Here is an 11294-nt window from a genome sequence, read left to right on the forward strand (position 1 = left end):
TGGACAGGGTGCAGATGTGAGAGAGAAAAAAAGAGTGACAAGTGAGAGGGGGAAAAGAGAAGGTTCCTGAGGTTCTAAGGTCTATAGAGTGTACTCATACTTGTGTCTGAATCACTGAGCTCAAATATGGCCAAGATGCACAGTATGAATGAATGGGCACTTCCAGCTCTAGCTTCTAGAATCAATCCTGCTATGTCTAAAAGTGCCAATTTGTAGTGGAGGATAGGGAGCTTGGACAAACTGGAAAATACTTGGTTTTCAAGTACTGTGCTACTACTCAACACTTACCTGATTAAGCTCATCATGGACTCCTGCCACCCTCTACAGGACCTCATTGGGCAGGTAAAAGACTGGATGTAAGGTCCCCTTGCTGCCTGTAACATGAAAACCTCACCCTACTTCTACGTCAAGGGGTTAGGTATGGAAGTGTTGGGGTTATGCTACATAGTTGGTTGTTCTTGGAAGTAAGTTAGGTCCTTACTCCCTGCACAAAAAGTACTGTCTCACCCTTAGGGAAACATTCTTTCCTTGTTCCATGTATTTAATTCATCAATGGAAAAGAATCACTTTTCCCATGTTATGCTATAAAAAAAAAACAAAACAAAACTTGTACTTTATAGGAGAGACAGTGGTAATGGGTGATGTTCCTTCCCTTCAAACAATAATGAGATCTTTTAGGACAGAGGCTATTTATAAATTAAAGGAGCTTTACAAGACAGTAAGGTGATGACATATTGTCTTTATCAGAACAATAGATTTACAGTGTTGAAGTAGGCAGATTTATATGAGTTTAAGGCGAGCAGGAGGTACAGAGGCAATACACTTGCAGCTTGCTTGCATGGTATATCCTGACTGGAAAAAAATAGAAATACATTTTAAGGAAAGCCAGACAAAATGACACAAGCATTCCATGATAGCATAGGGCAGGCAAGGCACTTTGACATCCTTCTGGTCAGCGCTATCCTGGTCTACATAGAGAGTTCGAGGCAAGCCTTAGCTAGATGTAAGAAAAGAAGAGAAGAGAGACATAAATGGAGAGACAGAGAGAGAGACAGAGAGATAGAAAGAGAGATGGAGAGGGAGAAAGTTACAGGCAGAAACAGAGAAAGAGACTGAGACAGAAGAAGAGAGAGTATGAATATATTTCTCTTCAAGTGAGCAGAGGACCACTTTCTGGAGATAGATTTTCTTCCACCTCATGGGTATAGGGATAGGACTCAGGTTGTCAGGATACTTTGGTGGTGGACGTGAACACCCACCAAGGTATATCATCTTTGTGACTGTGGTTCCTAAACATGGTGCAATGCTTGCTGCATATCTTCCCTGACATGTGCTCATGGACTGTGTTGAGTGTAAGCAGGTTCCAATTTCAGATAGCTTCTCCTCTTTATTGTTTTGCTGTTCACTTTATTTTTACAGAGAATATGTTATCCCAGATACCTATTCAATTGTCCCCTGCCAAGAAGCCCTGGTTCTTCAGCAGAGAAGTTACTGGTAATTATAAATCCTTGCAGATCATGAAGTTCATTTGTAGAGACTGTGCTTAGCAAAGAAGGTTCATTTCTCAGTAAATTTAAAACCAGTTATAGGCTTCACAACCACAGGGCACAAGGTATGATGCCTTTGGTTCTTTGATCAGGAAAAAAATGTGGGCATTACACAAGTCAATCCACAGGCTGGGCTGGCTGCCCAATATGACTAAACACCAGGCCAGATTCATCAGTAAGGAGAACTGTCTGCTTCTTTTAATGGTAATTCAGCTCAACCATAACTAGCCACATTAACTGTGCTGAGAGCTTTGCCATTCTGAGGCTATGCCAAAAGCTAGCCATGCAATGTTTTACTGGTCCATCCAGCCCCAAACATTTGTATGGATTTTGAAAACTTGAGATGCTCTCTTTCCTGTGAATGATTTGTTAGACAATGGATAGTCATGCACCCAGCTTTACAATACCTCTCAAGTCACATATCCTTTGCAATAACTGAGATTTTTTTTTAACAACATTAGACATAATAGATGGGACAGTAAGAGACAACTCAGAAGTAGTAAATATTGAAAGTTTGTGCTTAAGCTACAGCATTGCTATGTACTTCTCTGAACGAATTATAAGTGTTTGACCCGAGTCTTAAGAGCACACACAGGAACATTAAAGGGAGAAGGATTCTCCCTTAGAATACAAAGAATGTACTTATTAGAAACAGGTTTCAAGTTCACAGCCCACCTCGGATGATTTTTACTCCAGTATAGGTGGAGAAGTATTTCTGTAGATGTTTCCATTCTGAGGATCAGCCCATGTTCATATCAGAATGAGAACACACCACCCACATTTCCCCTTCTCGCCAATGCTCATTACTATTGGCTTGGTAATGGCCCCTCCATGATTTGTTCTTTGACATTTCAAAGTAAAACACATAAACTTTATCGGGCCACTTAATTTTCCAAAATAAGAAAATTACATTTTAAATGACTTTTAATATGAATACCCTAAATAAGCATCTTGGAAACAAACCTCAATTGGACATGTAATCCATTCAGTCTCAGGAGAAGTCATTATGCTAATATTTTAACATGAATGTCCTTCCGCGATTACAGTGGTGGACCAACACAACAAAAGAATACAATGCCCATTGACCTCTTACTGAAAATACAGACAAAAGACAGGACTGCTTTGCATGTATGCCATTGAAATTTACATACAAGAAAAGAATTCTTTAGTGGTCAGACTTGACTGTCCTCTCTGCCTGTGGTTGTAAATATGAGCTTCCTTCAAGATGTTGTTAATGTGGGAGTAAAGACCTCTCTCTTGGCATACTTCATAGTCCTCCTCTTGTGATAATTCATGAATGTTGGAGTCTTCTTCAGCAGTGCTCTCACTTAAGTTGTTACCTGGAACTCTCTCACAATTGGTGTTACCTATGTTGCTGTGGTTACGTCCATTGTCGTTTGTTAACTGAAAGAAAACAGAAAGAGAATGGCTCTCATGTACTGTCATCATTTCCTGTGCACCTTGAAGAATATTGGCATCACATTCTACAAAAGACTTCATATATAATAATATGCAATTGCTTGTGCAATTCATCCCCTCCTGACAGCAGTCCTGTTGGTGAAGCAGGGTCAAATACAACCCATCTGACAGGACAGGAAAGCATTCTCCAATGGGCCCCAAAGCCAGTTCCTGGGAATTGTCAGGGAGAAAGTTCAAAGAGAGGCTCTCTTGCTCCAGATTATTACATGTATCCACTGGCAATGCTTGAAGCAGGCATTCCAACTACATGTATCAGGGAAGAAAGTTCCCATCCTCCAGGATCAAGCAGCAAGCAATTCTGCAGAATGGAGTAGGGATTGGGCCCAAAGCAAGTAGATGGAATGCAATTCCAACTGCCAGTGTGGCGAAGAAATAATGGGAAACACTTCATTCACATATATGGGCACACATACTTACCTACAAATAACAGGATCTTTCACTACATATCTATGAGAGCAGACAGATGTGCACCTCCTCCAGCAATTCAAGGCTCTTCTCATATCTTATATGTTTTTGACATTTTTCAATTAAAGCTATAATAAGTGACAGATCAGCATTTTTGATGACTAACACCCATTGGTCTACTATTTGTGGCCTTAGTATATCGTGTTTCTGTGTTTTCTTTTAAAATTGTCTTTTCTTGAGATTACTTCACTCTATCATATTGGCAATACTATGTGAGATCTCCAAAACAGAGTCATACTCTAGAATTCTGTTGACCAGGGATGTAAGTCAGTGCTAGAATGTTTTCGTAACATGCTTGGGACCATGGGTTCCATGTCTTTAGGTATAGGAATACACGTTCATGTTCATACACGCAGCAACATCTTTCTCCAATATTAGGACTATCAAAGGAAGAGGATGTGATCACAGCGAGCCTTATCTAAAACACTGAACAATATTGGCTGTTATAGCTCCTGAGGCCATTGTTCTCAAGGTGGATTTAAGAAGGACTGAAACCAAGACATGTCACCATTCTCAGATTATGTGAAGTTCCTCAGCTCTGTACATCACATGTATCAACAGTAATCATGCAACTAGACTCATGCATTCAAAGACTGTCTATAAGACACACTGCGCCAAATTACCTGTGTGTGAGTATCTGAGAAATGTGTTTCAATGGATTTAAGGGCTATCTACATGAGTGAAAGGAGTCTCAGAGGAAAGTAGAGAAAGAATAGCCCATGTAAGTACTACAGTAATAATCTGCAGGTAGCACAAAATTTATTTATTTATTTATTTATTTACTTGCTTACTTATTTTTATACATAGCACTTTTACCATATAATACACACATACATATATACTTATATATATATACATATATATGTATATATATGTATTTACACGTAGCACTTTTCATACATACATATATATATAAAGATATATATATATATATATATATATATATATATATATATATATATATATATATATATATATATATATGGTATATACCAGACCTAGTGTTCCCAACTGCTGAGACATCTTTCCAGCTACACAACACCCACTCCTAATACCTATGCACTTTCAACGCAGATATGCACATGTTTTCAGGAAGTACTTGCTAATTCACACACACTGCAAGATAAAGTGCACATCTATGAAGTCGCTGGAGAAGAATTCTCACTATTCAAAATTTTCAAGTGTGCTTCACAATGGCTAGGTAAGTTCTATCTATGTGCAAAAAGCAAGGCTGTATTTGGTTCAAAGTCTTCATCAAATATGCAGGGTTATTTCAGATCCAAAGAAGCTGAGGACAACATGAAACTGCTAAAGTTCTATTTGAGGACAGGCAAAAGAACCACCTTGCAGGAGGCAGTTTCTCAGCTAGCCTCATAGCCTACTTACCTGGGCTACACGTGTGGGAGAATGCTGGGTCCTGCCAATGCCCAGTCAATCAAAACTGTTGCTTATCTGTTTACTAAATGAATAGAAATTTCATCCCATCCCCAGTGGCCACCAGCTGGAAATGACATGAAATCTTTCTGGTAAAGACTGGCCTTCATGAAGACAAGCTTCCAAACCAGGGAATCAACCAAAAGTCCTACAGAACTATGATACCTGTGAATCACCTAAGGGGGCAAGAGTGGCACACATATGTTTGTGGTAACATAAAGCTCACTCACATCTCATTCATACCTTCTCAAAGGACAAGAAAAATGCCTAATGCCACCTTCTCAGTGAAAAATATATTAAGTAAATGGGGACAGAAACACTACCTGCCACTTTACCAAACCAACATAATCCCTAATGGCATTCCATATATTTTCCTTATGCCCATAGAGCAGTGCCGTCTCTAGGTTGCATAAAAGAAACATCTCTTCACATCAGACCATTAAAAAAGTGCACCTCATCGAATGGAGAATTGTGAACCCCAGCCTCAACTGATACAACAAACAATTGTTAGAACCAGAGAGTCAAAGACTGTGCTGTGAGACTATGTCTCTGAGGAATGTCAAATACTAAAACCATACAATCTAACAATGATGACTATATAAACATGAACTGAAGAAAACAACCACAGTAGACAGGACAATGAACAAGGAATACTAGGAGAACTTAATGATATAAAAGAACTACAGGCAACTAAGAAAAGCTGATGAGGGATAAGGGAAGCTGATAGGGGGAAACCATACCACAACTACTGGATATCCAAACCAAAGCTCTGTCCTAAAAATGTACATAAAAGTAGCATGATACATATTTGACAGCATCTATTTCTAAGTAAGCAAGTGTGTGTGTGTGTGTGTGTGTGTGTGTGTGTATGTGAAAGAGAGTATGTGTGCATTGTAAGATCAACTAATTACAAAGAAGACATGAGTTAGTGAGCAAAAGGAGGCATATATGAAAGGGTTTAGAATGAGAAATGGGAATGAAAATATGCTATAATATCAAAAATATATTATGCTATAATATCAAAAAGTAAAAGATTAAAATAAAAAAGTGGCCTACACTACACATTGCAGGAAGGAAGGAATATTAGCAAGAAGAGTCTGCCTACTAGGGAGAACAAGAGCCTGAGAAGGGTGAGAAGAATTTCAAGGGGCAGTTATATGCTGCTAGGATAGGGATCTGTGGCCTTTGGGAAATTTTTAAGCCATGGTTATGCAAGAGAAGACATGTCAAGAATAATCAGAGGACTTGCCTGTCCAGTGAGAACTCTACAGGAATAGGGTACCTAACTGAGCTGAACAGACATATATCCTAATGGATGGCTGTAATGGAAGAAGGGTAGAGGAAGATGAGGAACACAGAGACCACCCAGACTGTTTTGCAAACTATCCAGGAACAGGTTGTGCAGGTCATTATTCTGTTGGCAGAAACACAAGGGACAATCCAGTGATGCCCACAGAAGAGGAGGAAGGACTTGAGGAAAGCACACTACAGACACAGAGAGTGTACACACAAGTCACACAAGGTGTACTTGCCACCTCTGCAGGCAACACTTGGCATTTTAAACATTTCTGTGCTTTAAGTTGGCAGGTGACCCAGATTGAGTTCTCCCCATATGCTATAGAAAAGCGAGATAGCAGATGTCAAAAGTAAGGAGGAGTGAGCAGGTGGAGGAAAAAAGCTGCCAAAGGCTAGGTGGCAGGAAGGAATGCAGACAGCAGGATAGAATCACAGGGCAGAAGAAAGACAGCACTTGAAAAAGCTTCACAGACCTTCAAGCTTCACAGTAGGTGGAAAGAGAGTGAGCCTCAGTGGACTAAAGACACAAAAGCTGGGAAAATGGACCTGTAAGAAAGAAACTTATCATGGAAGACCATGACAAGATCAGAATGGTAATTCATGTGTATTCATGATGTAGAACTGTAAATGCTTCCTAACTGGAGAACCTAGTTAATTCAACGGTTTTTTTTATATCTTCAGTTCTGGATTTCCACCCAATTCCATTCTGGTATACCTCAGAGATTCTCATTTCTATGAACCCCAAGAGTGTAATGAAATTCAATTCTTCTGTGTCTGAACTCCTGGAATTACATGTTGTTGCCTACCACCTGAAACTGACAAGGCAAGGCAAATTCACTGGAGTCCTTTGATTATGAACTCCCAGAGGCCCCTCACATTCAAAATGACTCCCTCACTTTCCCTGATCCCACCAAACAGTTCACAACCTCTTGAGCCAGGGGACAGCCATGGAAACAGGCTGTTAAATTAATACCACTCTGCAAAGGACCAAGGGATAAATGACATTCATCTGTGAAATACTGTGCATAGGTAGGTGGCTCAGCCAGGCTTTTTGAAGACCAGAAGTTGAAATTTGACCAGACCTTGAGCTGTAGCAATTTTCAAAATAAAATTAGTTACACCACACCTGTAGAACACATGTGGGCCTGTTTATCTTCAGACAGCAACTCAGACTCTAAAGTGAACTGTAGTAACCGAGTGCTTACCTAAAGCTACAAGTTAGCAAATAAGTGTCAGCACCACAAACAATTTAGCTCCCTATGGTTAGGTCAGCCCCAGAGGTGGCCATAAGAATACATTCTTTTTTTTTTCCTTTTTTTTTTAAATTTTTTTATTCGATATAATTTATTTACATTTCAAATGATTTCCCCTTTTCTAGCCCCCCCACTCCCCGAAAGTCCCGTAAGCCCCCTTCTCTTCCCCTGTTCTGGTTTTGCCGAATACTGTTTCACTGAGTCTTTCCAGAACCAGGGGCCACTCTTCCTTTCTTCTTGTATCTCATTTGATGTGTGATAAGAATACATTCTATCATCACTGGTCTGGACCCTGTAGTTTAGACACTACCCAGTTTTGTTAGCGGGCATGGGGAAATCAGTCTTGAACTCACCTGAAACTCTCTGAGACAGCTAATGTTCATATAAGTAGAAGGTTTTATCATGTCTATCATGAGAGAAAACATCAAGAGTGGACTTACCCGTGGATAGACCCTTTAAGGTATAATACTGACCTAGAAGGCACGATGAGACCAATGGTATAATACTGGCAACTCTGTTCCTGGAGCTAACCAAATGCTTTCCTGACTGGATCTGAAGAATGTGCCACATGAGTAAGTGTATGCCTGGCACTGTAACATGGTCAAGCCCTACTACTACTGAGCCCATTGCTCCTGCATGGTTCTGGATGGTACAAACTGTTGTTCTGCTAAGTTATAACGTTGTTAACCTGCCTTGTAAATATTTATGTTTATATCCATATGTCTGCACTGCTCTCGGATCTGATAACAGAAGCTTCTAGTTGCAAGGCAATGTAGAAACATAACTCTCCAGTGTTCTGATACTAAACAACTGTGAGTGCTCAGCCACACAGGGAACATCACCATCCATCTTCCCCTCCCTAAAGGCTCGGAACATTGTGGACTAAGAGGCAGAAAGAATTTCAGAGCCAGATTTCAGATAGGAACACGGTGAAATGTTGTCCTTTGGAGAAAGAATGGCTGATGAACATGTGAACTCATATTTGTTGTGGTTGCCTGCATAAGACCTGAATATGAAAAACGCAAGTAAATGAACCAGAAGGGCTTTTTTGTGGCCAAACCTCTACTGAGGCACTGATGGTCACTAACGTTTGCTGGAGAAGAGTCACTTCCCTCAGTGTAGATGGTCACTGGTCAGTTATGTGTGATTCTGTGAGTGACTCCACAGTTCTGTGCACTTGAGTAGACTCAGTGTACAGACTGATTTAAACAGTAACATACACATATAATGAAAAGGAGGAAATGAAAGTTGGAAGCGCATGTGTTGGGAGTCATCCAGTGGAGAGGTGCAGGGAGAGATTGCTGATGAATATGAGGAAGACATATGGTATCTATGCATTAAATTTCAAAGATTAAAAAATAGTATTAAAAAGAGATTCTCCTCTCAGGCCTTTCAATGTCCCATTGGGATGATGATTAAATAACCCTACAAAGGCTACATACTGCTAATATCAGAAATAAATAAAACAGTTTACCAAACATTCCATCAGACACCTGAACGTAACTTGTTGACTGGAAAATAGCTATTAAAACAACATTTGAAGGAAATTGAGCATGCACAGAAGTCTAACTGAAGTATATGTGACATCCCTAATGGATTTCTCTCATTGGTCTTATTACTGTTTCTTCCATGGAACTTGAGCACAAGGACTTAAACCAGTTCCCATGAGATCACTAGCATAGTAAAGGCCTGGCATTTGTACTAGTGTAATCTAAACACTTGCTTTACACTATCCATGGTCTGTTCGACTCAGTCATCAGAGGGCAAACACTGAGAAGTGATTGTTCTGTATCTACAATATAGACATGCACAGAAGCTTCCAGGCGTCGGGTTGGGACAGCCATGTCTCATAACTTTGATCCAGGAAGCACATTTACATTCAAATGCCTAAAGATGCTGACCTTGGAAATAAAGGCCAGTATTTATACTTGGGTGACTGTAGGCAACAGGAGCAAGAAATTCTATTGCTCAAGAGAACTAATTCACTGACAGGGGTAGACCTGAGACCCAGACTCTAGGTACATTTTATCCAAAACCTACCTGTGTTCATGTCCTGGAGGCAGGAATGGTACACGCTGATAAACCATTGTTCTCTTTCTCAAGAAAGGTAAAAGTGAACCATACTTACTCATTGCCTGATGAGACATGTCCAGAAAGCCTTTACAATGCTCTCTCCTTACCATGTTATACTTGAATTCAAAGCCTGCAGTTATAACTGCCCAACACTAGTTATTAAATGTAAGACTTCTGGAGTTGAAATGCTAGCTGTTCAGTCTAAGGGTCAGTAAAGCTTTCCAAAATGCCTTCACACAACCCCCAGTTTGCTTTCAGGTTTGCCAGGGAGGACAAAGAAGAGCACTGTAGCTAGCTACTATCAAAGCACTATGCTCTTCAAGTTCTTTTGTGTCCTAAACATACCAGGTAGCATGTGATTTCTCCTTCCCATTTGTGCAGTGGAGAAAATACTTGAACCCAATCCCTCCTGGATTGCATGGGAAAGCCTTCATTGACTGTTTCTCTGTTTTACTGCACAGTGAAACCATGCTCAAGACAACATTAAAAGTCCTGCTCTGGCTCAAAGCCTCTACAGCCCATGAGAAGACTTTCATGAGGGCACCTGGGATGGTTCTCTTGCCATTGTGGGGATGGAAATGTACACTGAATTGTGAGCAGTGAGTCAGAATGGTCATCTATGTGGCCATGGTTCCTACCTGTTCAGCATGAGTGTCCTGTAAGGCCTGGTCTGTCTTAGTCCTCTTAGGATGAGGGGGGTGGAGGTTGTCATCCTCGTTGTCATCTGGTCTTCGTTTCCTGAAAACAGTTTTTAAAGGGAGAGGGACATTTGTGATTCAGTAATTGATCTTGGATGCTTAACTTGCAGCCCTGTCCCAATACCTAATTCTGGGATCTCGTCTAAGAAAGAACCATTCAGTGCTGCTCTGATGGACTTCCATTCTGCAGCAGGTGGCATTCATTAGTCAGTGGAGGAAACATGTCAAACAGGAACTCTGTGTGTACCATATATTTAGTATTGCAGAAAAGAAAAGCTTCCCTTCACACTGTTTCCTGCCAAATTACGGTATTCTTAATTATTATAGTAGTTTAGTAGTTTGGCTTCTAACTTCACATATATTATATTCTTCTGAGCCCTCCTACTTCAACACATGATCCAAATCACTAACAATTTAAGCTGACTCCAGACCTTGTTTACCTTAACATTAAATCTTGAGATGCTTTCCAAAGTCTTAGTTGATATGAATTGACTATGATCCAGGACAATGTCTGTGTAGAAAGTTAGCAAATATACTGAGAGCCAATCAAAACAACACATAAAGCAACAATAACAGGCCCACCATACTACCCAAATAAGTTTCATGCTGTAGAGCATTTACTTAAACTTCACATAATGAAGGAATACACATTCAACCTGGAAAGATCTGGGTTCTGTTACTACCAGCCAGCTACATGTTTTTCCCTTAAGTGAACTAACCTGGATGGAACTGATAACATTGATTTTCAAGACAAAATAGTAAAGTTTGTAAAATAGAAAATAGAAAAATTATATGGAAAAACTGTTGCAGATCACATGAAGCTCAAGAAGACCAAATTGTGGATATTTTGATCATTCTTGGAAAGTGGATCTAAATGACTAAGGCTAATAGTCATCCAATAGAATGAGCATAGGGTCCACAATGGAGCAGATACAGAGAGGACCCAAGGAGTTGAAGAGGTCTGCAGCCCTGCAGAAGGAACAACAATATGTATCAGCCCATATTCTCAGAGCTCCCAAGGACTAAACCACCAACCAAAGAGTACACAT

The 11294-nt window shown here is 40.1% G+C and overlaps 1 protein-coding gene across 1 annotated transcript; it reads right to left on the reverse strand.

Annotated features, from left to right (window-relative positions):
- Positions 1–1217: 1217 nt before the first annotated feature.
- Positions 1218–10775, reverse strand: LOC127675359 (protein FAM104A-like). Its single transcript, XM_052171462.1, has 3 exons — positions 10686–10775; positions 10186–10285; positions 1218–2951 (listed from the first exon to the last, which is right to left on the reverse strand). The coding sequence occupies exons 1-3, from the start codon at positions 10691–10693 to the stop codon at positions 2691–2693; spliced, it is 369 nt and encodes a 122-aa protein (XP_052027422.1). The 5' UTR covers positions 10694–10775; the 3' UTR covers positions 1218–2690.
- Positions 10776–11294: the final 519 nt, after the last annotated feature.

Source organism: Apodemus sylvaticus, chromosome X, assembly GCF_947179515.1.
Source record: "Apodemus sylvaticus chromosome X, mApoSyl1.1, whole genome shotgun sequence".
Classification (NCBI taxonomy): Eukaryota; Metazoa; Chordata; class Mammalia; order Rodentia; family Muridae; genus Apodemus; species Apodemus sylvaticus.

Coding starts and splice junctions, on each gene's coding strand:
- LOC127675359 (XM_052171462.1), bottom strand. Junction 2,952..10,185: donor AGGACACTCATGCTGAACAG/GTAGGAACCATG, acceptor GTTTTCTTTCAG/TTAACAAACGACAATGGACG.